This window comes from Orcinus orca, chromosome 7, assembly GCF_937001465.1.
Source record: "Orcinus orca chromosome 7, mOrcOrc1.1, whole genome shotgun sequence".
NCBI lineage: Eukaryota > Metazoa > Chordata > Mammalia > Artiodactyla > Delphinidae > Orcinus > Orcinus orca.
The window spans coordinates 117,791,082-117,818,541 of NC_064565.1; the positions used below are offsets into that span (position 1 = coordinate 117,791,082).

Consider the following 27,460-nt stretch of genomic DNA (forward strand, 5'->3'; position numbering starts at 1 on the left):
GCTGTCCACTTACGGGGCACCTGTTATACATCAGGCCCTTGACCTTGTTTAACCTGATCTGCCCAGTAACCCTGTCAGGTGGGTACCTGTCTCTTCATTGAACAAAGAGAACAAGGTTTGGATGGGTGAGACGCGGCCCTTGGGATCACTCAGCATAAGAGGTTGAGCTGGATTTGAACCCAGTTCTGTGGGGCACCAGGGCCCAGAGTCACATACTCCACGTCGGGGCCAGACAGGGCTAGTTGGTGTTCCCAGAGCAGACGACTCCCCTGTGGGCATCAGTGGGCACCTTCCTGTCAAACAACCATGAAGCATGGTACCAGAAGCCTTGACTTGGGACCCAGATATATTGGAAACTACTCCCACCACAGTGTTCAGGAACATTCCAAGCAAAGTTCACTTAGGGGCCCACAATAGAAAGTCCTGGCCAAGAAAAAGGATAATCATTCCATTACATGAGAACTGAAAATAGAGGGTGAAAGCAAGCATATTTTTTCATGATTATTTTGGCCCCTTCAGTCAGTACAATGTTCTTTTGAACAGAAGAATGTCTTTCCTCTGGAGGAAATTCTTTTATCACGTCCCTGCTGACAGGGCTCACAATATTTATTGAAAGTTTCAGCTGTTACTTCGGTATAAATAAACAGGATGAAGTGGGCAGCCGACTGCCCATTAGGGATATTTTTAGACGGGGATGGCTTTGCAGACTGGAAGGGTATTTCAAGGAGAGAGTGCCTCGTCCCAGAATAGCCCACCACGGGCTCAGCCTCAGCGTGGCCTCAGCGTGGGGTCCCCGGTGTCACAGGTCCCTGGGTCAGGGGTCCTTCCCATCCTGGCTGGCCAGCCTGGAGGTGGCAACACCTCCTTCTAGGGACATCCCAGCTTCACTCCTCAGGCAGAGCGTAGGGAACAACATTTAGGACTGACTGTGTGTCACTGCATCTGCAGAACACCTAAAACTACACGTTGATTCAGTGGGTCTGAGGTGGGGAAAAAGACGACCATTCAAGCTAGTGTTTGTAACATGCAGCCCTGTGGTTGATGGACGACCAGCTCAAAAGTCTGGACTTTGGTTTTTAATAATACCTGACACACTTGCACTTACCTTGTGCCAGGCCCTTGACGTGTGCTAATTCATTTTTTTCACAATGAGACCCAATCTGTCCTGACTTCCCGTGGCTTTTTCCACTTCTGTTTTCTACTTGGAACACGAGTCCTCGTTCACTTAGAAAAACCACGCACCCCTGTGGGCACGGGGTCTGGGGAAGTAGGAAGGGCTTCAGGCCCGTTCAGCTGAAGCCACTGATTGTCAAGATCAGCTGCTCATCTCCCAGGGCCCCAAGCCTGTTGCTGCTTCTGTGAGAAGGGTTTGGGAAATGTGTGGTGTTTGTGCCTGGCCCCAAACAGCAGCCAATCCCCTGCCTGCCCCTAACCTTTCTCACGAGCACCCCCTGGAGCCTCATGGGAAAGAGCAGATGGTCATGGAACCCCGCTCACCGCATCTGGGGCCCCAGAAATTCCAGAATGACTCTCCAGCCCACACTAAACCCTGCGCAGTTCAGCTATTATGTAGCTGGTACAGCAGCTGCGTCTTTCTCCTCCTTGAAACTCAGGTTACGTTGCTGCCTTGCAGTCTCAGCTCTCTGATGGACTCAAGAAAATGTATGATTTTGTAGTTTCTTCAGCTTTCTTGCTGTTCATATGGGATCAACACTCTGTGTTGCTTTCTCCATCCTGAGCAGAAGTGACACTTTCTGGAAACTACTGAATACATTTTAATTTCCCCCAACACTGAATCTTCATTTCTTAAAAAACAGGGGCTTCCTTGGTGGTGCAGTGGTTAAGAATCCGCCTGTCAATGCCGGGGACACGGATTCGAGCCCTGGTCCGGAAAGATCCCACATTGCTGTGGAGCACTAAGCTCGTGCACCACAAATACTGAGACCACGTGCCACAACTACTAAGCCTGTATGCCACAACTACTGAGCCTGCACACCTAGAGCCTGCAAGCCACAACTGCTGAGCCCACATGCCACAACTACTGAAGCCCGTGCACCTAGAGCCCGTGCTCTGCAACAAGAGAAGCCACCGCAATGAGATGCCCGCGCACCACAACAAAGAGTAGCCCCCGCTCGCTGCAACTAGAGAAAGCCTGCACGCAGCAACAAAGACCCAATGCAGCCAAAAATAAATGTTTTTAAAAAATAAATTAAATTAAATTAAAAAAACAATTTACTCAAAAAATTAAACACAGACTTAAGATATGATCCAGCAATTCCACTTCTGGATATACAGCCAAAAGAATTGAAAGCCGAGACTCGAGTAGATAATTGCACACCCATGTTCATAGCAGCAGCATTTGTCACAATAGCTAAAACATGGAAGCAACCTGAATGTCCGTCAATGAATGGATAAACAAAATAAAGTATGTACGAGCAATGGAATATTATTCAGCCTTAAAGAGGAAGGAAATTCTGACCCAGGCTACAACATGGATGAACCTGGAGGACATTATGAGGTGCCTGGAGTAGTCAGATTTCATAGGGACAGAAGACAGATGGGAATTGCCAGGGACTGGAGGGAGAAATGGGGGTGAGTGTTCAGTGGGGACAGAGTTTCTATTTGGCAATAAAATCGTTCTGGAGACGGATGGTGGTGATGGTTGCACGACAATGGAACAGTACTTAATGCCACTGGACTGTACAGGTAAAAATGGTTGAAATGGTAAATTGTATGTTCTTTATATTTTACCACAATTTTTTTATAAAAAATTGATTGGTTCTTGCCATGTGCCAGGTACTCTTTTAGGTACCGGGATTACAGAGGTGAACAAAATAGACAAAATCCCTGACCTCACGGTGTTTACACTCAATAAGCAAAATAAATCTGTAACCCGCTACAGTGAAGGGTGACAGTGCTGTGGGAAACTCCTCAGCAAGTGTGGGAAGATGGGGGGGTGGGAGTCAGGGTAGGCCTGGGAGGCCTCACAGTGAGTCCTGTGGACACCTGGGGGGCTTTCAGGCTGGGGGGCATCTGCTCGGGGTGATGCAGACAGCAAGGGGCTCGAGAGGCTGCACATCTGCCCACGCCTGAGGGCTCGCTGTCCCAGGCTGCCTCCTGAAGACGCCTGGCTGGTCCATCTTCTCGTTTGCCCTTGGTGTGGCACCCCAGCTCCTGGAATCCCTTAGCCCCAGCTTGCCTTCTGGGGTGTGAGCACGTGCAGGACATCTAGGGAGCCCGCACAGGACCCGCGCAGGACCTGTGTCTCTCAAGCCAGGGCCACCGCCTCAGGGCTTGGACTTTGGGGGAGCTCGCCCCAGTGGGGAGTGAGGTGGGGAGCCCCTGGCTGGAGTCCCACCTTGATCCCCTGCCCACCAGGGACTGACGACCTGCTTCTCCATCTGCAGGAGCTACGAAGAGCTCTCGGACTGCACCAGGCACGTGGCGCAGAAGCTGGACTGCTTCTGGCCCAACGCGGCGGTGGACAGGTTCTTCCTCTCCGTCCACCGGCACTACTTCAGAGACTGCCCCGTCTCAGGCAGGGCCTTGCAGGACCCGCCCAGCAGTGTCCTCTGCCCCTTCATCGTGGTGCCCATCCTGGTGACCCTGCTCGTGACGGCACTGGTGGTCTGGAGGAGCAGGCGCCTGGAGGGCATCGTGTAGGCTGGGGGCTCCCGCGCCCAGCAGGGGAGGGGGAGGGCTGTCGCTCATGGAGGCTGCCGGGCAGGCCAGAGTGTGGGCGTGGGGGCCGAGCCTGGCCAAGTCTTCTGGGACTCCAGTGGCAGAGTAGACCCCCGGTCCCCTCTTCTTCTACCCGAGAAGAGCTCACAGCAGGATTCTGGCGTGGTCACGGCACAGGCATTGACCTAGAAGCCACCCTAGGAAGGGCAGCCCAGGTGCTGGGAGGGAGCAGAGCGTAGCTGTCAGTGTTTCTGGGGAGGGTTCTGAGCTGTCTCCCAAGGTGTTTATGAACCACCCCCTGGCTCGATCATGGATAAGTAGTTTGTGATTAAAGGATGTCCTTGAATTTGGGAAGCGTCATTCTTTCTGGATGTGGACCCTCAGGAGTAGAAGGATGGGAGAAACTCTAGCCCCTTTGGATTTTGTCTTTCTCTGACAGGAGGCGCCCTCACAGGTACCTATATGGGGGACGATGATGGTGAGGCCCCAGGGGGGCTGAGCGCTGTGCGTGCGCTGAAGCTGCTCCCCGGGATTCTGACGCCCCGGCCCCTTCCCCGCCACTCTAGTCTAGAACTACTGGTTCAATGGGCTGCGACTGGCAGACAGGAAGCGGCCAGGTCTGCTCAGTTTTTACTGAGGCCGCTCCCCAAAGATGCCTCGCCAGCCCCCGGTCCAGGCACCCACCTCCATTCTGTCCCCCAGGGTTTCAGCGGCTATTTCCTCTGCACTCATCCAGGCTGCTGCTGCTGCGCCACATTCACCATGCTTCCCAAGCTCCAGCTTCCAGAAGGTTCTGGATCTCCAAAGGGAGCTCCCTGCACCGTCCCTCCCAGATGGCTCCTGAGCTCAGAACCCCCCTCTGAGGTCCCTACAGCCCCCAACTGGCTGCAGCGCCACCGGCCCAGGACCTGCCCCTTCTCAGGCCCACTGCCCTCCGCGTCGGCCTCCCCTCCTCCCAGCTGGACAGCCACCCAGACACGGGGCCAAGGCCACGGCCCCCGAGCTCTTCAACATTAGCTGAACCCGCGCTGGGGCTGAACGGGCCGGACCCCCGCAAAGGCGCCCCAGTGGCGACGGGCCAGGGGCTGGGCCTCGCCGGCCCGAGAGCCCCGACCGTCCCCCTGGGCAGCCCCCTGCAGCGACGACGGGCCATCCCTCGGGGCGTCCCGCGTCCGTACTCCGGAGCCCGGGGCGGGCTGGCCCGGCTCCTCGGCCTCCCCACGGCGCGGACTCCGCGCCAGAGCAGCTGCCCCCGAGGACGCAGACGCCTCAGGGGGCGTAGATCCTCCTCCCGGAAAGGGGCCGGCAGCGGGGCGGCCGGGAGCAGGCGGGGCCGGCAGCCGGGTGCCGCGGTCGGGGCGGGACCGGGGGCGGGACCGGGGGCGGGACGGGTCTCGACGAGCCTTGTCAAGCGACAGCAGGGCGGCGGTGCGCACGCGGAAGGACGGCGCCGCCGGGCTCGGGGGAATCACCCCGTGACTTGTGACACGTGCGTTTGCCGGAGGCGGCGCTTCGGAACGGCGGCCCCTGCTTCCCTCCTGCAAGTCCGGCCGCTCGCGGTGATTCGCGGGGACTCCTCCCCTCCGGCACCGCGGGGCGCGCCCGACCCCTGACCACTGACCCCCGAACCCCGCAGGCCCTCGCCCGCAGACCGCACGGCCCAAGGCCCAGCGCTGAGCAAGGGGTCCTTCCAGAGTCAGTTTTCCGACTGTGGCGTCTTCAGAGACCGGGCCGTCCCTCCCCACGTGCTTTGCTGGCCGGAGGTGCGTGGGGTGGGGTCGGGGTCGCCCTTGGTGGAAAGGCGTCTCCTGCCTCAGGTCTTCCTAAGTGGCCACTCTCTTCTGCACCACCGACGGCAGGTTAATGAGATTTTCCAGTTTTGACCAAGGAAAGTAACCTTCTGCGGGACAGCAGGCCACTTGTTTCTCACATTTCAATATGTAGCCCCGTATGACCGTTTTCACTTGAAAGAAAACGGACTGAGGGGAGCTGGTCCCTACGAGGCAGAGGACGGTTTTATCGGAAGAATGTGTTTTCCGAGCGCTCTCGTCTGAAAGGTCTGCTCTGAAAGCTGTCCCCTAATTTCATGAAGTCAGAATGTCGCGTGTTCCGGAAAAACGATTGGGTACCTGTTTTCAAACTTTTGGAAGTGTATTTCCTGCCATCATAGCCTATGAAGACTAATGGTGTTAAACCCGACAGAAAAGGCCAAGCTCAGCCACGCGACAGCCTTCCTACTGTCCCCCCCCCCATGGCTCTGTGCCCGCACCTCCTCGTCCATAAAGTGGGGAGGGTAATGGGGTCTCCCTCGAAGGGGGATGCGTTAATTAAGTAAAATGTCGTAGCCCCAGGTTTCCGCCCGCATGGGATTCTGGTGAGGCGGTTGTTGGCACGGCATCTATGAGCTGGGGAAGGTTCTAGATGCCAGGAGGGTCTCAGGAGGGTCGGCGAAGCCATGGGGGTCCCTGCGCCAAAGCCCGCGGCCCGGAGCCCCGGCTAGCAGGCCTGCCTTGACCCGCCCACTCCCCGCTCTCGCGAAGGGCCTCGTGGAGTGTGGCCTGCAGATAAAGGCCCGATGGGTAGCTGGGCTGGCAGGGGGCCGTGGGGCAGCCCCACTCCCGGTGATGGAGGGCCTGCCACGCTCCTCCTCAGAAGCCACCCGCGCAGAGCGCAGGCACACGCTGCGCGCTCAATGGTAGCTGTTAGTATTAAAACGTTTTACAGCCCGTGTCACTAACGCTAAACAATATCATTATTTTAAAATTATCCAAGCTAACGGAAGAGAACAGTGATTGATCATTTTTAAGTATTTTTCAGGTTTATTAAATATGTTTTAAAGTACACAAAAATTGGGTCTTGTCTTTAGAGACAAATTTTTTTTTTATTGAAGTATAGTTGATTTACAATGTTGTGTTTCTGGTGTATAGCAAAGTGATTCAGTTATAAATATGTATATATATTCTTTTTCACATTGTTTTCCATTATAGGTTATTACAAGATATTGAATATAGTTCTCGGTGCTATACGGTAAGACCTTGTTTACCTATTTTATATATAGTAGTTTGTATCTGCTAATCCCAGACTCCTAATTTATACCCCCCCTTCCCCTTTGGTAACCATAAGTTTGTTTTCCATGTCTGTGAGTCTGTTTCCGTCTTGCAAATAAGTTCATTTGTATACTTTTTTTTAGATTCCACGTATAAGTGCTGTCATATGATATTTGTCTTTGTCTATATGACTTATTTCACTTAGTATGCTAATATCTAGGTCCCTCCATGTTGCTGCAAATGGCATTATTTCATTCTTTCTTGTGGCTGAGTAATATTCCATTGTATATGTGTACCACATCTTCTTTATCCATTCATCTGTCAGTGGACATTGAGGTTGCTTCCATGTCCTGGCTATTGTAAATAGAGTTGCAATGAACATTGGGGCGCATGTATCTTTTTGAATTATGGTTTTCTCAGGGTATATGCCCAGTAGTGGCATTGCTGGGTCATATGATAGTTCTATTTGTAGTTTTTAAGGAACCTCCATACTGTTCTCCATAGTGGCTGTATCAATTTACATTCCCACTAACAGTGCAGGAGGGTTCCCTTTTCTCCACACCCTCTCCAGCATTTGTTGTCTGTAGATTTTTTGATGATGGCCATTCTGACAGGTGTGAGGTGATACCTCAAGGTAGTTTTGATTTGCATTTCTCTAATGATTAGCGACATTGAGCCTCTTTTCATGTGCCCGTTGGCCACCTGCGTGAGACAGAATCTTTTTTGCTAAATAGAGTTTCGCTAGATGTTGCGTTGTTGTATGCACACACGGCGTGCGGTCTCTACCCTCAGCACGGTTTCAGGCGTTCAGTGGCGTCTTGTTCACTGTCGGCACGATGCCGTGCACCAGGTCTCCAGAACTGATTGATGTTGCTTCACTGAAATTCTGTGCCCCTTGATTAGCAGCTCCCATTTCCGTCTCCCCCCAGCCCGTGGCAACCACCCTCCCACTCTTTGATTCTATGAACTTGACTATTTTCGGTACCTCTTGTAAATAGAGTTCTGCAGTATTTGTCTTTCTTTGGCTTATCTCATTTAGCATAATGTCTTCAAGTTTCATCCATGTTGTCACGTATGACAAGATTTTCCTCCTTTTTAAGGCCGAGTAATATTCCGCTGTATGGATAGACCACACTTTGTTTATCCCTTCATCTCTTGATGGACATGTAGGTTGTTTGCACAGCTTGGCTATTGTGGGTAATTTTTAAACATTTAGGTTGGACTTTGGAATGTGTGTTTGTAAGTACATTTGAGTATATGTGCACCTGATCTGGAACTTTCCTTCAAGTGAAATAGTTCTGCTGTAGAGGTTTAGGAGGACCCAGAGAGCATTCAGGTTTCCCTCTTCCTCGTCAGGTCACCAGTCTTGGCTGGCATGGAGGCCAGGTTCTGCTCGCCAGAGGCTTTCCGTCCAGCCCGGGTTTGTGGTCAGGCATCTGCACATCACGGGGCTGAGGGCAAAGAACCCAACACCAGTGAATAAGGTGCTCAATGAGAATTAATAAGCCAAAGCAGAATTTTTGTATTATTAGTTTGAGATTTTATTATAAATAAACATAAACACAAATGACTTTCTTCTTACACTCAGCCCTTCTGCACCCTCAGATAGAGGGTCAGTTGCAGGGGGCTTGAGCCTCTGCAGATTTTGGTATGTATGGGGGTCCTGGACCCCATCCCCTGAGGATACCAAAGGACAATTGTAGTTTCCTAGGCCTGCCTTTAACAAATTATCGCAAGCCAGGTGGCTTAAAAACGACAGAATGTGTTTTCCCTCACAGTTTTCTGGAGGCTAGACGTCCCGAGATCGAGGTCCTGTCAGGGCCATGCTCTCCCTCAGAGCTCCAGGGGAGGGTCCCTCCCGCCTCTTCCAGCCTCTGCTCATGTCGGCATTCCTCGGTGTTCCCCGGCTCCGAGCTGCGTCCCACCAGTCCTTGCCACCTTCTGTCTGTGTGTCTTCGTGTCGTCCCTTCTTATAAGGTCACCAGTCACATTGGGTCAGGCCCACCCTAATCCAGCATGACCTCTTTTTAACTTAACTAATTACATCTGCAAAGACCCTATTTCCAAGGAAGGTCACATGCTGAGGTTCCACGTGAGCATGAATTTGGGGGGGGACACTGTTCAATCCAGCACAGTCAAGAGCTGGTGCCACCTCGGCCCCCCTTTGTCTGGGCCATGAGAGGGGACAACATCTAATAACCTGCAGAGGCTGTTTCCAAAGCCCAGCCAATCAGGTGATAGAACGAGACCGGGTGTCCCAGGAACTCCTGAGAAAAATGCCTTGTCCCCAAGGCTAGGGTACAGGCCATTGTTCCCACAGACAGACCACTCTAACAGCTGCTTCAGGTTTGCCTTTGAGAGCCAGGGACCACTCCGTGCGTGTGTGTGTGTGTGTGTGTGCACGTGCATGCGTGTGTGCATGTGTGTATGTCTGGGTGTGTGTCTTTGCATGTGTGTGTGTGTGCACGTGCGTATGTCTGGGTGTGTGTCTGCCTGTGGGTGGGTGTGTCCATGCATGTGCGTACGTCTGAGTATGTGTCTTTGCATGTGTGTGTGTGTCCGTGCAGTGCATATGTCTGGGTGTGTGTCTTCGCGTGTGTGTGTGTCCGTGAATGTGCGTATGTCTGGGTGTGTGCACACATGGGTGAGGTAAGCAGAGGCCTCTGGCAGCTCTGTCCTGGCCCCCAGCCCTAGTCCTCTGGGCAGAAGCCACCCTCAACCACTTCCGTCCCACACCCCGGGCTGTGAGGGCCCCTCCCACGTTATCTCCTGGAGGGTCACTGAGTAGATGGTTGACTTTTCCAGGAAACGAGTTTCTAAGATGCCTTGAGAAGTGTTCCTGGAATTGCCGTGTGAGTCGCCCATCCTCTGAAGAGGTGTGGGCAGGGGGCAAGAGCCGCATGAGGCGTCCGACCTTGGCAGCAGAATGAGCACCTGCCAGGGTCACGTGGGATGATGCCAGACTCCCCAGGGCCACCTCAGGCAGGAGCTGTGGGGCTCCTCAGGGACCCCTGCTCAGGGGTCCGCCGTGGGGTGGGGTCAGGGAAGAAAGCGGGAGCTGTGGGCCCTCCCCACCGAGGGGCACTGCTCAGGCACAGGGTGAGCCGGGGAGGCAAGGGGTGATGTGCGCAAGTGACATCACCACGCTGGGCACTGCTCTCCCTCTGCCCACCTGTGTTCTGCACTCTTCTCATGAGTCTTTCCCTGGGGCTGCCTGTAAAGTCAAAGAGGGACAGTGGTGGGTTACACACCATCACAAACGATCACCCTCCTGTTTTCCCACCAGGAGCGCCCAGCCGAGCAGGTGGGCCCCTGGACGGCTGCATGGAAGCAGCTAACCTTCTTTGGCTTCCCTGACAGGCCAACAGAGATTTCCGCTAAGCTGGCCAGGGAAGCTGAGGACAGTTTTAATTTGAAAAATAAGATGAACTAGCTTTCTTTGTGTCCCAAGCTAGGTAAATGGCCCCTTCTCCAGAGCTTTGTCATGGAAATCCCCAGAAAATAATTGGTTGGAAGTCAAAGAACCCAAAAAAACAAAGGGAAAGGATTTGGGAAGTGGACTTGGCCAGGTATGTATTGTTCCCAAATTGCTCACATTAATGAGCTCCCAGGGATACAGTTGCTCTGGAGACAGGGCTTTCTGCAAGCCAAGAAGCAGCTCTGAACTGAGATCATCTTCACAGAAAGGACATCCCTGGTGGAGATGGCAGCTCGGGAGGGTGCAACAGCCTGGGGCCAAGAGAACTAAGATCCAGCAGAATGCAGAGTGAGCCTCAGGCTGGACATGTGGATTCCCTCCGGAGAAAAACCCTGAGTCTCCTGGAGATGAAATTCCCTCTTGTGCATCAAATATGAAAATCAGTACAGTCTTCGTGGAGGACAGATTAGATATATGTACCCAAAGTCTTGAAATGTTTGTTCCCAGTAATTTCCTTCCTAGGAATGTATTCCAAGGTCATAATTAGAGACGTGCTAAAGGACTTGTGTGGAATGACCTGCCCCCAGGGTTATTTATATGAGAGTGAGTGGAACCGTCTTGAGTGCCCGCACTAGATGGCTGTTCAAGCAGATTAAATCCAGATGATGGTGAAAAACTTTAAAAATTAAGTACATGGGAAATTCTTCTCACCGTATAGAGTTAATTGGAAAGGGCAGATTACAAAACAAGGAAACGAGATGATCTCCATTTGGGGTACGTGTATGATTGTGTGTGTGAGAGAGTGTGCGTCCCCAGGCCGTATCTAACCAGGAAAAGGCGGTATAACACGACTCACAGAAATGGTAACAACGCGCTACAGTTTGGATCTAGCCGCCGTGTTTAGTTGCTGGGATGGAAGGCCATTTAGAGCCGTGCTCAGGGGTCCCAGGGCTAGACTCAAGCTCGCTGGGATCTGGCTGGACCCCTGTCCACCTGTGTGGCTTTGAGCGGCTTCTTCATCCCTCTGGTGAGTTTATGTGCTTGTTGGCTTGATGGCCTGTCATCCGTCATCAACCCCATCCCAAGGACTGTGTTTAAACACCGAAGAGCAGGCTCCTGGCCAGAGGATCGTATGTCTGTGGGGTAGGGGTGGAGGTGGGGTGTGGAGAACAAGCAGTAGGCTGGGGGCTTTGAGAGAGTGAGAGGAAAGAGGTTTTAAGACAACTTTTCTCTCTTTTATGAGCGTAACTGCCCTTTGGTTCCTTGGAAAACAAATTTAGGAAGGATCTGCAGTATTTCTCAAGGCTATTTTTGGAGTTGAACTTGGATCTGATTTTGGTTTCTTCTCCATGGGAACAGGGTGAGATGGGCCGTGAGGTTGCCCATCTTTACTCGGTTTCATAAATGTGCTACAGGGAGCGAGGACACCAGAGTGATGGCAGCTTCAAGCATAGTTTGCATATGGCCCTCAAAAGCATCCCTCCTGGCTAACGCCCCCCAGCCACAGTCCCTGGGCTGTGGTGGCTACCGAGGAGCTCCTTCCCTCCAGTGGGCCGTCTTCCCAACAGACACGCTCGCAGGAGGCCGGGCAGGTCGCTCCCCGACTGTTTTCTGAGTGGGGGCGGAGACAGGCAGGGGTGCCTGCAGGTCAGTGCAGCCCATCATCGTGATGGCAGCTCCATCCCAGCGCCTGCCCAGGCTGCCCAAGGTCACACCAGGAGCCTACTCAGCCTCTCACCCTAGCACCTTCTCCTTACGAGAAACAGTCCACATTAAGAAGGAAAAAACTGGTAGCACAGAGGCGACGGCACCGAACTGCCTGCGATCGAATCGAATCCCAGCTCTGCACAGTGAACACGGGCCTGTTTCCTCACCTGTGAAGGGGTGGCCATAGGTGCTTTGGGGCGTCGCTGTAGAAAGCCCCTGGCACTGTGCCCAGCACAGCATAAACCCTCTTTCACTTGGCCGTGGTGATGCACTTTCACGAAGGATCTGGGGCCTGGTGGCTGCGGAATGCACTTGCCTGGGTATCCATTTCTGTCTCTCAGTGTGGTCCCAGCCCCACTGCGCAGAGGGCGGGAGGTGTGTAAAGGGACAAGAATCATGATAATTCAAGTGGCGACATTTGGGGATTCTCTCCCACTCCTGGGGTCCATCCCATTCGGTGCAGGCGGAGGTGTTAGTCAGCTGTAGCGAAGGACCACAGGTGGGGCCGCTTAAACGACAGAAATTTATTTTCTCACGGTTCTGGAGACTGGAAATCCAAGATCAAGGTGTCATCGGGGTGGGTTTCTTGTGAGGCCTCCCTCCTTGGCTCGTAGACGGCCGTCTTGCCCTGTATCTTCACATGGTCATCCCTCTGTGCATCTGTGTCCTAATCTCCTCTTCTTATGAGGACACCAGTCATATGGGATATGGGATTAGGGCCTACCCCAGTGACCTCTTTTCACCTTATTACCTCTTTAAAGACCTCATCTCCGGGGACTTCCCTGGTGGCGCAGTGGTTAAGAATCCGCCTGCCAATGCAGGGGTCACAGGTTCGAGCCCTGGTCTGGGGAGATCCCACATGCCGTGGAGAAACTAAGCCCACGCGCCACAACTACTGAGCCTGCGCTCTAGAGCCCATGTGCCACAACTACTGAGACTGTGTGCCGCAACTGCTGAAGCCCACGCGCCTAGAGCCCATGCTCCGCAACAAGAGAAGCCACCGCAATGAGAAGCCCATGCACCGCAATGAAGAGTAGCTCCCGCTTGCCGCAACTAGAGAAAGCCCGCACACAGCAACGAAGACCCAATGCAGCCAAAAATAAATAAATAAATTTATCTAAAAAAAAAAGAAAAAGGTCCTATCTCCGGGACTTCCCTGGTGGCACAGTAGTTAAGACTCTGTGCTCCCAATGCAGGGGGCCCAGGTTCGATCCCTAGTCAGGGAACTAGATCCCACATGCCACAACTAAGGAGCCCACCTCCCGCAACTGAGACCCGGCACAACGAAATAAATAAATAATAAATAAATAAAGACCCTATCTCCAAATATAGTCACATTCTGAAAAACTGGGAGTTAGGACTTCAACACATGAGCTGGGGGTGAGGGGGACACAACTCAGCCCTAACAAGGGCCCACCTTCCCCAGCCGTGGAACTGCCACTCAGGAGACGGTCAGCTTTTCCATTTGGCCTGCAGCAGCCAATTTAAGCTGCAACGGAACTAAAGGGCTGTAATTCACCCTGAAAATTAGCAGAAAACAGCATTGTAGCAAGGTGATTGCTATAGAAATATCACAAGATCAAATAAAAAACCTGCTTTAAGATGCATTACACATTCTTTCTGGGAGGGAGCAAGGCTGCAGGGGCAGGGGAAGATCTCGGTGGTGATTCCTAAGAGGTTCCCAGAGACGGTGCATTCGAGGGCATTGGCAGTCTGGCAACATAGACTTTTCATCTTGTCTCATTTTTTGAAAAATGGACAGTTCTCCTCTTGCCTGGTGCCGGTGTTTCTGCACAATAATTTTTCTTCCTTTTCTTTTTTGGGCCCAGAAATGGAACAAAGAAATGAAGGGCTAAGGAGAGAGGAAGAAAAAGTACAGATGTTTTTCTTGAGTTAACCAGGTCAACCATCAGGAGAGCAGGGAAAAGAGGAAGACTGTTAGAGAATGTTAAAGAGACGCCTGCAGAATCAGCCTGCTGTGAGCTGTGGGGAAGGAGGGCGGGTGAGGGCAGCCTGGGCCTGCTTCCCGAGGGTGAGGGTGAGAGATGCCAGCCAGCCACCTACAGCAGGCCAGGCCGGGGAGAAGCACAGCGGTGAATGAAGGATGCTCTCGACTTATCTCTGCTCTCCTAGCCTCCATCAGACTGGGAAGTTAGGCCCATTTTGCAGATAAGGAGACTGAGGCACAGAAAGGTGACAACACATGCCCAGCTATCCCTGACCGTGGGTGCTGGAGCCAAGATTTGAAGCCGGAGCCCTCTGGCCCCCAGACCCCCGGTTCTCTCACCTGTGCCACCTCCCTTGGTTCAGGAGAGTGGAGAACAGTCAGGAACTGAGGGTTCCAAGAGGGCGACAGGGAGAGGTGGGTCACAACTGGGTGTTTGCAACTCCAGGTGGCACGAGTACAAGTGGGCCCCCCTCTGCAGGACTCGTGCCCCTTCCTCCCCAAGCCCTCCTGGCCCTCCTCTGTCCCCACACAGCAGCCTCACGACTGATCCTTCGGGAAACCGTAGGACGGAGACCCACTTGGGGAGGCCCCATCCATCCGCTGCAGCCCCACGAGGTGCTCTGGCTCTCCGCGGGCCCACCAGGTTGGAGGAAGCCTCCGCGTCTTGCCTGGGGGAAGAAACTGGGAGGCCTCTTGGTCCTTCCACCGCACCTCTCCCCAGAGCTTATGGAAAGGAGAGTGGTGTTAATAAGTCTTCCTGCCTCTCAGCCTCCTGTGCCCCGAGGAAGGATGACAGCTTGACCCCCAACCAGAACAAGCTGTGCTTAAACTTTGGGGACATAAGGTGGCGTGTCTGAGGGAGGAATGTTTGTGTAGCCCAGGAGTAGGGCTCAGTCCCCTGTCCCAGGAGGAAGGGGCCAAGCAGGGCGCCACAGACACGCCCCCCCGGGCCTCCCGCTGCCTTGTTCAGCCTGCACCTCCTAATAGGCCCCAGCCCCCAGCCCAAACCCAAGGTTGCCGACGGGAACATTCATTTCCATCACCGTTCTTTCTTCTCAATCCCCAATTTTCAATTAAAAAAATTTTTTTTCCAAAACTGGTACCAATATAACAGTGATTTTCTGTTGATGGGTTTGGATGAGGGACTTTCTTAGTTCATAGTTTCCTTCCTTGTGATTTTAAAAAGATAACTGCTTTCTAGCTTTCAAGTCCTGGCGCTGTAGAAGGTCATGCACAGCTGGAAATGATTTTACAGATCAGGAAACAGGCTGGACAGGCACCCGCTCAGACGCGGCCTGTGCCCGCGGCCTTTTCTGCCCGTTTATCGGCCTGGGGGACACCTGGCTGCCACTTGCTGGGTCCTGACTTGGCCCCGTGGAGGGCGGGGGACTCTAGAAAGAAAACTGGGGCGCAGTTCAGACAGTGCCTGGCTGGCGTTGCCTGGCTTAGCGGACAAGGTAATAAACCCTGCACCAGGTGTTCGGCTCTCCGCTAGGGGCGCTCGCGAGTCGGAGGCCGCGGCTGGAGTGGGGCGGGGCGTGGGGGGGGGGCGGACCCAAGGCAGGAGGCGACCTGTCAGCTGAGCAGCAGCGCCTGCCACCGGCCCAGCCCAGGACCCGTCTTTACTTCTCTCTCTTACTCCGGTCCCTTATCTTTTTCACTAAGGGCTTAGTCACATGTACAGCGCAGAACAGCTAAAGAACTTCCCAGTGTTTAAAGTAGTGCCCCGCACACGGTTGGCACTCAAAAAGTACTTATTGAATTAACTCACTGTAATTATCGATAATAACAGTGAATTGCAACCTCATCACCCAATCCTGTATTGTCAGGCGTTTAACGTATTAGCAGTTTTCCTCTATTTCTTATTGTCTTGCCAATAATAAGTAACTTTTATTATATCAATAGAAATAACCTGTATATTGTAGAAACAAAATAAAATAAGCAAATAAAAAGCCTTCATTCTTACCATTCAGGTAATTCTAACATACGTTTTGGCATACAGTCTTCCAAACTTTAATTTGTACTTAGGTAGTACATGGATGATAGATAAACCAAAAAAAAAGAAAAAAAATGGGCCCATACAGTTTTGTAAATGACGTTTTAAATTTTTAAAACGTCATTTAACAAAATGACTACACAGTCTTTATAAATTTCTAAACGCGGGGTGTGTCTGTTTTGCTTATTGCTGTGTAAAAATAATGCTCGGATGTGCATGTCCTTATTCTATTCCTTAAAACAAGTGTTTAGAATTTGGGAAGCAAGGGGATTCAAGCTTTCTGTGAATATTGCGAGATCCATTTTGAACGTTTGCATCACCCACTCACCAGCACCTGAGTCTCTACTCACATATACTGCTTTTCGTGTTGTGCGTATCTGGTTACCTCGAGGCCAGCCTCTTCTTGGATACTGCCCATGGGAGTCTTCTGGAGCAAATTACCTCCCAGGTCCTTTACCCATTTCCAGATGATTTCACTCCACGATAGCACTCTGCTTGCACAATTTGACTATATACACATTTTCAGGAACGTATTTAATGCGGAAAATGCCTCTGTTTTCTTTAGCGTTCTTGCGTATATATTCATAGGTGGGTCTGTAGTTTTTCTCTGGGGAATCCTTTTGTCATGATTTTGTGTTTTGTGATCAGATTTGTGTTACCATGTTATTCTGTGCCCTGGAATGGTTTACAGAGCATGAGGAATGCAGAGAAAGTAAATGGAAATATATGAGTAAATGTATGAAAAGGTATGTGACAAATGTATAAGTATATGAAAAGATGCCCTTCCTCAAGGGGATCAGGGAATGCATTATTCAAACAATAATGATACTATGGGCTTCCCCGGTGGCGCAGTGGTTGAGAGTCCGCCTGCCGATGCAGGGGATGCGGGTTCGTGCCCCAGTCCGGGAAGATCCCACATGCCACGGAGTGACTGGGCCCGTGAGCCATGGCCGCTGAGCCTGCGCGTCTGGAGCCTGTGCTCCGCAACGGGAGAGGCCACAACAGTGAGAGGCCCGCGTACCGCAAAAAATAAAAAATAAATAAATAAATAAATGATGCAGAGGGACTCCCCTGGTGGTGCATTTGTTAAGAATCTACCTGCCAATGCAGGGGACACGGGTTCGAGCCCTGGTACAGGAAGATCCCACATGCCGTGGAGCAGCTAAGCTCGTGAGCCACAACTACTGAGCCTGCGCTCTAGAGCTCGCGAGCCACAGCTACTGAGCCCGCGTGCCACAACTACTGAAGCCTGCACGCCTAGAGCCCGTGCTCCACAACAAGAGAAGCCACCACGATGAGAAGCCCGTGCACCTCAATGAAGAGCAGCCCCCGCTCACCGCAACTAGAGAAAGCCTGCATTCAAAAAGAAAGACCCAACACGGCCAAAAATTAAAAATAAATTAATTAATTAATGTGATGCAAAAATGACAATGGAGGTGGGTCAAGAGAATGACTTAAATATTAAAGGCCTTAGAGAGGCGCGGAGAAAGCTGATGGAGCAGTTTTGCAGACCTGCCCCTCTTTCTTGGGCAAGTCAAGCATGCTGGGCAGGACGTCACATCACGCTGGCCAACCTCATGGCTGCTGACACCCCAGTCAGTGCTCGATGGAGTCTTTGTTCTGAGAGTCTGCAGGTGGCACCAGCCCCAGGAAAACGATGGCTCCTGGTTCCTGGAGCTGCACTTGGAGCTACGCCCACGATGGCCTGGCAGCCTGGATCACTTGAATCCACCTGGGCTCTGCTTAGGAGGGATGACGAGGGACACCAGGGCCGCAAACCCACACAGCTACAGGCTGTAAATATACAGCGGCAACTTGAAGAACACAGACCTCACGGCGGATGCTATCAAGGCCTTCTCTGGCTCTCCTGGGGTGGTTACAGGTGCACCCCACACCTGGAGCAGGGAAGGGGCTGGACGTACGCGTGTGTGTGTGTGTGTGTGTGTGTGTGTGTGTGTTTGGCGGTGGGGTGGGGGGAGATGGGCGGGAAGGATAGGGCAGCCCATTGTTTGCAAATAGCAAGCAGATCTCTCTCTATGATGGAGAGAATTAGCTCTGGCGCCACCGCTTTCTATGCTTTGAGAAAACCACTACCATCAGCCTTTGGTTACAAACCCTCAACGCTGCTCCCGAAATTCTTCTCGGGGGCAGCCTGGCTGCAGGAGCCGCACAGGTTCTGGAGTGGGGTGGACTTGGGGTTGGCTGAGCCGGAGCTGTGGCTGAGGTCTTTGTCTCCCCTTCCTCAGGCGAGAGTAGATGACTTTGTGTGTGAATTGAGATCACCTTGACCTTGAACTGTGGCTTGTTCTGGAGGATCTTGAGTGTTTTGCCAGGGAGGGGCGACACAGTAAACACACATCCACCCATACAACGGACAACTATGTAGCCACTAAAAAGAACAGGGCAGATGCGTGAATACTGATAAGTGAAAAGAGTATAACAATATGATCCCATTTGTGCACTGAAGATGTCTAGAAGGGCAAACTGGAAACCGAACAGTGGTTGCCTTTGGGGGACAGTTACTGGGGACTGGGTTAGGAAGGGAACTTGTGTACCCTCTTAAACTGTTAGAATATTATATGTTCATGTATTACATAATATTTCATGTGTAACATTATAACTTTTAAAATCTAACCAAACCAAACGGGGTCCAAAAGTTACAGATGATACCAGCAACCCTTTTCACGCCAGTTAATGGTACAAGAATGCTCCAAGCAAGCATCCTTTCAACAAGCCAGGTTCCAGCCTGCCTCCCCCTCTTCCAGGTTCCTGGGCCCAGTTCTGAGTCCCAGGGTGGCCCATAGGGACTTTAGCTACCATAATTCCATCGGCACTCCCATGTCACCCCAAATGAACACATAATTTAACACAAAATAGCATGTTCACCACCTGAAGACAAATTTCTTCCCTATGTCTTTCACCTGTTTTCCAATCCCAGTTGAACTGTATCCCCGAGACCCTCTGCATCAGCTACCTACTGCTGTGTAACAAAGCACCATGACTCACAGTGCGAACAACAGATGTTTCTTATCTGGTCATAGGCCAGGCATGGCCTCACTGGGTCCTCTGAGACTGCAGCATCTCACAGGCCTATAGTACAGATGTTGGCCGGGCTGCATTCTCATCTGGAGGCCTAACTGGGGAAGGACCTGCTTCCAAGCACGTTCAGGTTGTTGGCAGAATTCATCTTCTTTTGGCTGAGTGACTGAGGGTGCTGCATTTTGCTGGCTGTCGACTGGAGGTCCCCCGCCCCCGTCAGGTCCTTGCTAGGTTCCTTGCTAAGTGAACTTCCAGAACGTGTCTCCTTACTTTATCAAGCCAGCAAGGAGACTCTCTAGTGCGTGCTAGTAAGACAGTCTTACACAGCTACATCGTAACATAGTCATGGGGGTGACATACCATCACCTTCCCCATATTCTACGGGTTATAAGCAAGCCACCAGTTCCACCCACCCTCAAGGGGAGGGGATCATGCATTACAAGGCATGAACTTGGGGCCACCCTAGGGTCTGTCTGCCACACTCCCCACGAGGAGATTTTGGAGCTGCCTCTGGGAGGGCCCTTGGGGAAGAGTTCTGGGGTGCCACACGGCAAGGGTCAGAGGAGCCCTGCAGTGTTTGTTCCCTGGCAGGCTCTCAGGTTCACAGCGGCTTGCCGAGAAAGGCATTTAGCATAGTAAGATCAAAAGGCTGCATCCTAGCCAGAACTTTTGCCAGGTAAGATTATGCGTGATGTTAATGGTGGCCCTGAGTTGTGCAGTGCACACCTGCACAACTTTCCCTGGCAGCCCGGAATCACACCTGAGGACGAGAGGCTTTTTCAGAGCCTTACCTCCCTGAGGAGTAATATCTGGTCCGACTCCAGTTCCACCCATGGACCATATGTCTGTGCAGCTGAGTTTACTTTACACTACACCCTCTTTCCTAGCTAGTCCTTGACTTTTCTATTCCTCAAACACATCCAGAAAGCTTGAAATATTTTCCCGGGAATTTTTGACTGTTTTTACCCAAGGCATCCAAAACTCACAGCTTCTGAGTGTTTATTTTCTCCCACTGCTGGGTGGGTCTCTAGAAATGGAGCATCAAAGTGAGTTGGAGTCTCCAATGAAAATCCTGATCCTTCCAGAGCAATGACTGTTACAGCTGTCACATGGGTAGGGACAGCCCACTGCCACAATACGTTTCAGTTGCAATGTCACAATTACATGCTATGACATTGATATTATGATATAAAACCTCAGGTTGTTAAATTATTCCCAGACGTTTGGCACAGCCCAAGACTGCTTTTCAATTAACAGTAAACATACAAGGTGCAGAGTTTCAGGACAGCAGTCCTTTTTCTTGTGTCGTCCTTAATTCTTATAATTCACGACAATGCCACCCATTTATTGAGCACTTACCATGTTGTACATATTTCTCCCAATGGTCTTCTAAGACAGGCACAATTATAAATACCAATTTACAGATGGAAAGATGAAAATCTGTGGCTTGAAGAGGCTTAGACCCTTGTCAAGGGAAGGCTGAGCTGGGACGGCAAGGTCTGTCTGGCACAGAGCCTGGTTCCACCTGCGGGACACCGATACCTATGCGTTATGAGCGCAAACCCCTCACCTGGACCTGTGTGGGCAGCGCCCCTGGGTTGCCCCCATCCTGCGGTGACTGGTTAATGCTGACATGCATCTCTGCAACCTGCGTGAGCGTCGGCTGCCGGAACTACACACAGCCTGCCACTAATGGGTGGAAAACCAGGCGGGACACCTTTAGTTTTCATGGATTAATAGCGCCTGCTCCGCACTCCCTGGTGCAATGATTTCTGCCAGCTTTAATTTTTTTTTTTTAACGTATGTGACGCCAAATGATAACAGGCTCAGTAAAAAAGCGACCCCCCCCCCAAAAAAAGCGACCCAAACCTGGCCCTCAGTTTCCCAAGCAAAATTTCCATTTTGACTTTGCCCACCTGGAGTCCTGTTCTTCCATAGCTTTTTTTTTTTTGGCTACGCCATACGGCATCTTAGTTCTCCAACCAGGGATCAAACCTGTGCGCCCTGCACTGGAAGCGCAGAGTCTTAACCACTGGACCGCCAAGGAAGTCCCCTTCCGTGGCTTTTGTGTGTTCACCTTTGACCCGGGACAGGGGAGCTGCTGGCCAAGGGCACTGCCCCCACTGTGTCCCTCCCCCGCAGGTTTCCTCCCCTCAGGCTTGGTCACTGTGCCCCCTCCCGGGTCTGCAGGCCCACCCAACCCTAGGCCTCCACTCTCCTGCCACACCAGTGCCCCGATCCCTTCTGCTCACCCACACACCTGGCCCATGACTATGTCTTACCTGCATCCCCTTGCACCCAGAGGATTAACACTAGCCCCCACTCCCTCTGTATGCCTGCCTGGGCATTGGTAGCTGATGGCCTGTTCTCAGCCGGAGCTCTGGAGGATAGCTTCCCGCTAGCCCCGTGACTGCAGACCAATTCTGACCAGGATAAACCAGCAAACCTCTCTGGTATCCAGTGGGCTGTGCCTACAGCTTCTCCAACCAGGTCCAAACCCCAGTAGCAATGCCCATGCCAAGCACCCAGACATTGGTTTCTTTTTTTTTTTTTGGCTGCGTTGGGCCTTCTCTAGTTGCGGCGAGTGGGGGCTACTCTTCCTTGCAGTGCGCGGGCTTATTGTGATGGCTTCTCTCGTCACGGGGGACAGGCTCTAGGCGCACGGGCTTCAGTAGTTGTGGCGCATGGGCTCTAGAGCGCAGGCTCAGTAGTTGTGGCTCACGGGCTCTAGGGCACAGGCTCAGTAGTTGTGGCGCATGGGCTCAGTAGTTGTGGCTCGCGGGCTATAGAGAGCAGGCTCAGTAGTTGTGGCTCGTGGGCTCTAGGGCGCGGGCTCAGTAGTTGTGGTGCATGGGCTTCGTTGCTCCGCGGCGTGTGGGATCTTCCCGGACCAGGTCTCGAACCCGTGTCCCCTGCATCGGCAGGCGGACTCTCAACCACTGCGCCACCAGGGAAGCCCCATCTCTTTTTTTTTAAAAAAAAAAAAGCTTATCTATTCATAGCCGGCTGTAGTAAGAGGGTCAGCCACCATCACTTGTGTTTGACAGAGACTCAAAGACAGGCAGAGGAGCGGGAGAGCTTTCCAGTGGGAGACAGGGAAGGCTCCAGGGTGCCTGATGGGGCCATGGGCCTGGGGTGGCCCGTGTGATTAGTATTTTTGGCTTTCTCTGGTTGGTCCTAAGCTGGACGTGAGGACAAAAACTAGGGAAGCTGTCAGTTATTAATCCAGTCCTGGCCATTTGGGGCTGATTGTTACAGAAGTACTTGTTTAGCTTCCTGGATTGTTACTAGAAACAACAATCCCATTCCCCGCAAGTCTGACTTACAGCGAGCCGGCTTCCTGCTCTGTGTACCGTCGAGAAGGGGTTAGTGACCTGGGCCGCTGCTGCAGGCTGTGAGCCAGAGTTCTATTTTTATACAGGGGCTGGCCATTGTCTGCTTATATTTCAGTCTCTCTTGTTTTCCGGCTACTGCTGGGCTGGGGAGCCGGGGATGGGACCAGCGTAAGTGGACACCCACACGTTCTAACTGTTCTTGCTGAGATTCACCTGCTCCTTTTTTTTTTTTTTTTTTTTAGATGTTGGGGGTAGGAGTTTATTAATTTATTTATGTATTTTTGCTGTGTTGGGTCTTCGTTTCTGTGTGAGGCCTTTCTCTAGTTGTGGCAAGAGGGGGCCACTCTTCATCGCGGTGCACGGGCCTCTCACTATCGCGGCTTCTCTTGTTGCGGAGCACAAGCTCCAGACGTACAGGCTCAGTAGTTGTGGCTCACGGGCTTAGTTGCTCCGCGGCATGTGGGATCCTCCCGGACCAGGGCTCGAACCCGAGTCCCCTGCATCGGCAGGCAGACTCTCAACCACTGCGCCACCAGGGAAGCCCTACCTGCTCCTTTTGATGAGTGCTTCCTGACTTGTTGCTGGTCTTTGGTTAATTTCCAGATTCCAAAAAGTGGGCTCTGACTCTTTGGGCCAATTTTTTATTGCTCTTTAGAAGCGGCAGAATTTCAGGGTTCCTTACTCCATTTTTACTCATGTCACTTGCCATATTCATTTTTAAAAAGCACAGAGAGGGCTTCCCCGGTGGCTCAGTGGTTAAGAATCCGCCTGCCACGCAGGGGACACGGGTTCGAGAAGATCCCACATGCCGTGGAGGAACTGAGCCCGCGTGCCACAATTACTGAAGCCTGCACGCCTAGAACCCATGCTCCGCAACAAGAAGCCACAGCAACGAGAAGCCCACGCACCGCAACATAGAGTAGCCCCTTCTCGCCGGAACTAGAGAAAGCCCGCACGCAGCAACAAGACTCAACACAGTCAAAAATAAAATAAATAAAATAAACTTAAAAGGCACAGAGAATGGTCATTTTATAAGTGGAGTGTTCTTTGGAGGTTATGTTCACATTAGCTGACTTTTGCTTTCCAACCTGATCTTGTCACGGTGGGTAACGAGGCCCCCTCTCTGATTCCTGTCTAGGCTGCCCAGGTCCTGTTAAGCATGTAAACTGCCCGCCCTCAACCTTTAGTCAAAAGTACGTGCCTACCTTGTCTTTTTATCAACCCAGCATCAAGGTTTTTATCAACTATGATAAAATCCTAGCACAAGGTCTGGTGCATGCTATCTAATTAATAAGTTGGGTGGCTAGATAAGCCCCCTCTTGGCTGACATATATTTCCTGGGACTCGGCACCCACCAGCCCTGTGGCTGGCCACGGGAGCAGATAGACATTGCTGGGCTTCCCACCGGGCAGAGGGAGCCTGATGAGGAGGGAGCGGGTGGTGGAGAGAGGCAGGACCGAGCCAGCCCCCTAGAAGCTTCCATTCCTGAAGGCCTCCTAGTATCCTGAGGCTTGCTGGCTGATCTGCCCCCGGTTTAGAGATGCCAAGTTTGGAAGCAAGTTAGAGTGGGTTTCTGGGTGTTGCTACCAAAGAATCTTGACTAAAGCAAGGTGGATAAACGGAAGGTAGAACCGAAGACCGGACAGTGCGGGCAGCACGCGGATCGTCTGCGTGGCCCAGAGGGGAGCCGTGTCGGTGTTTGCGTGCATGTGGGCCTCCATGGACATATGCCCTGACCCCTGAGCCCCCAGAAACTCCCCCTCCCCTCTCCCCCTGCTAATGTTACAGAGTAACTGAGCAGCACAGACCATGTCTGCAAGGCAGCTGTGCATTAGGGTGGGGCGGGGCTGGGGGTAGCACTTGGGGGTGGGTGGCCCCACTTCCCCGGGGTCTGGGGTCTGGGGGAGCAGTGGGAATGCTCATGAGCATGTTTAACACGAGTGAGGTGCTCTGCGTGTGCGTATAGGAAAGACCTTCAGGACTGCTGTTAGCTGGGAAGAGGGGCAAAGCGAGCTGCCGCGCTCAGGTAGAGTGTGACCCGGCTGTGTAAGAGATGCTTCTAGAGGTAGCTATGGAGACGAGGCTGTGTGTGCTCTTCTTGCTGCAACAAACGACCCCGATGAAAGTAAATATTATTTAGAATGAGAAAGTAAATTGCAAATACCACAAACATGAAAAAACAGAAAAAGATATAACTCACATATTGTATTTACTTATAATTTTATTTTATATAGTATAAAAAAATTTATATTATATATTAAGTAAAATAAATATATTATATTAAATAAATAAATTTTATATTATATATTACATATATAAATATTATATGATCATATTTTTGGGGTTTCATAATATTTTTAGTATTTATTAGTTATTTTCTCACTCTAAATGAATATTCACTTTCATCTCTAACATTGAATTCTTTAAGTATACTTTGTATACCAACTTTATATAACTGAGTATAATCTTTCTTAAAGAGGGCTCCAAACTGTGCATTGAGCCATAGACCCCCAAAACCTGATCTGCCCTCGAGTACTGTTTTTTGGGCCACGTAGCTTGCAGGATCTTAGTTCCCTGACCAGGGCACCAGGGGTGCCCTGGCAGTGACAGCACCAAGTGCTAACCACTGGACTGCCAGGGAATTCCCAAGCCCTGGAGTATTTTTATAAAGAAAAATTTAATTGTTTTCTTAAGTCAAAATCAGGATGTGATTCAATTAAAATCCAATACAAATTCAGAAAGAATTAGAAAAACTGATTTTAAAATTCCTATGGAAGAGTAAAGATTTTAGAACTGCTAAGGCATTTCTGGCGGGGTGCGGGGGAAGGATGATGAATTTGTGAAGGGAATTCATGCTACCTGAGATTAAAATCTACCACTATAAAACTAATAATGAGAAGAGGGTAGTATTGGTAGGAAGATAAATAGCTCAGTGGAACAGAATAGTGAGTCCAGAAACAGGCCCAAACACATTTGGGAACTTGACATATGATTGACATGACATTACGCTTCAGTGGGGAAAGAGCTGCAGCTCAGTGGGGAAAGAGCTGACAGCTCGGTGACATACCGTTGGAACAACTGGTTTTCTGTACAGAAAAAAATGCAATTGGATTCCTATTTACCCATAGCCCAACATAAACGCCAGTTGAATTAAAAGGTTATACACTCAAATATTAACAACTGTAAAACTATTAGAAAAATATATAGGAGAATGTATTTTATAACCTCTGGGAAGAGGAGTTCTTAGTGAAAAAGCACAACTCATAAAAGAAAAGACTGGGGACTCCCTGGCAGTCCAGTGGTTAAGACTCTGAGCTTCCAATGCAGGGAGCCCGGGGTTTGATCCCTGGTCTGGGAACCAAGATCCCACGTGCCCTGAGGTGCAGCCAAAATTTTTTTTAAAAAAATAAAAGATTGATGAATTTGACATCAACATTGAAAACTTCCATATGACAAAAGAAACCATAAACAAAGCACATACAGGCCACTGACCAGGAGAAGATTTTGTGTATTCAACGCAGGATTTGTTCCAGAATGTATAAAGAACTTCTACAAATCAGTAAGAAAAAGACAACTTAACAGAAAAAGTGGGCAAAGGATATGAAGAGGCCATTCCCTGAATGGCCAATAGACACGAGAAAAGATGCAGAAACTCACCATTCAGGGAAATGCAAATTAAAACCACAGTGAGAGACCATTTCATACCCATCACATGGCAAAAATCACCAAGTCTGTCACTGCCAGGAAGTTATGGGGAAATGCAAGCTCTTATATACTGCTTGTTGGCATGTTAAGTTATGACCACCTGGAAGACCAATTTGGCAATTTTAGCAAGGTTAAAAATGTGTGTCCTCCACCAGTGGCAATTTCACTTCTGGAGGCAGGCCTTGGAGAAGCCCTTTCCCTGTGCCCCAGGTTGCTGTACCGGTGTTCACTGCAGCGCTGTTGTAATACCAGGTAAGTGGAAGCAACCTAAACGTCCAGGAAACGGGAGGAACAATTGTGAAATATTCTTACGAAGTAATAACACAAGCATAGATTAAAATGAATACAATGGATCTCTATATATGGATACGAATAGACTTCAAAAACATACTATTAAGCTTAAAAACCAAGTTGTGGAATAAGTACGTGTGTGTGAATAAATGTATAAACACCTCAGAGTAGAATTGCTTGGTTGTACGGTGAGCATTTGCTCACCACCTATTTTCCAAAGCCGATGTGCCAGTTCTCACTCCCATCTGTGGGGCATGAGAGTTGCAGCTGCCCCACGTCCTTGGTATTGCTTGGTATTCCCAGCCTTTTCGTTTTAGGCATTCTCATGGGTGTGAAGGGATGTTACACTGAGGTTTCTATTTGCCTTTCCTGATGACTAGGGAGGAGGCATGGGTCACGTGCTCCTTGCCATTTGAGTAATCTTGTCTGCATGGCGCCTGTCCAAGATTCTGGCTGGTTTTTCTTTGGGAATTTCTCCCTGTTCTTGTTTATCTGCAGAATCTTTATAGGTTCTGGACTTGAAGCCTTTGTGGAGTACACATATTGCAAATATATTCTTTCCCTCTATGGCTTGTTGTTTTGTTTTTTTTTTTTACTATCCTAATGGTATCATTTGATGAAGAGAAAGTCTCAATTTTAATGTAGTCCGAGGTATTCTTTTTGTTCTTTATGGTTAGTGCTTTTTGGGTTCTGTTTAAGGAATCTTTGCCTTCTCCGAGTATTCTATGAGTTCTTCTAAAGCATTATTACCATTCACATTTAGATCTACAATCCACCTGTAACGGAAACCCTTTGCGATCTCTCCTGTGAGGTGGTGAGCAATTGTGGCGGGCGGGCTGGGATCGGGGTTCTAAAGTCCATCCTGGGAGGGGTAGCCGCCCTCCCCCGTGCAGGGAAGCTCTTCCCACAGGTGTATAAAGCGTCTCCCCTCACGGATTTTCCTCTGCTCTGCTTTTCCACGGCTCTTCTAGATGCCCCCTGGAGGCTGGTCCTGCCCCGCAGCCAGCTCCTGCAGCTTCCTCCGAGGCCAGGACAGCTGGCGCGGGAACGCAGTTCGTAGCCCTGGGATGGGCTGTCGGCCCTGCGGGCCCCGCCCTGCCCGCGACCGTCTCAGGCCCACCCTTGGAGCCACGCTCGGCGGCCCACCGCCCGACTGCAGTTCCCACCCAGCCCCAGGCGGCCCGGGCTAAGGGATCTGGCAAAACTGCGGCGCTGGGCCACCTCCTGCGTGGACCCGGGGAGAGGCCACTGCGCTCACCATCCGGAGGGCGCCCGAGAAGGGGGCCCCCGGGG

General features: G+C 51.2%; 1 protein-coding gene and 1 long non-coding RNA gene across 2 annotated transcripts in view; both read left to right on the forward strand.

Annotated features, from left to right (window-relative positions):
* Positions 1–4,027, forward strand: part of RAMP1 (receptor activity modifying protein 1) — a 47,519-nt gene extending 43,492 nt beyond the window's left edge. Inside the window, exon 3 of the mRNA XM_004262551.3 lies at positions 3,408–4,027. Coding sequence (XP_004262599.1) covers positions 3,408–3,663 — 256 coding nt within the window. The 3' untranslated portion in view covers positions 3,664–4,027. The remainder of the gene's footprint in view (positions 1–3,407) is intronic.
* A 1,107-nt stretch (positions 4,028–5,134) lies between these two features.
* LOC125965029 (uncharacterized) lies at positions 5,135–15,009 on the forward strand. Its single transcript, XR_007478483.1, has 3 exons — positions 5,135–5,444; positions 6,669–6,708; positions 10,412–15,009. It is a non-coding gene; the product is annotated as an uncharacterized LOC125965029 (long non-coding RNA).
* Positions 15,010–27,460: the final 12,451 nt, after the last annotated feature.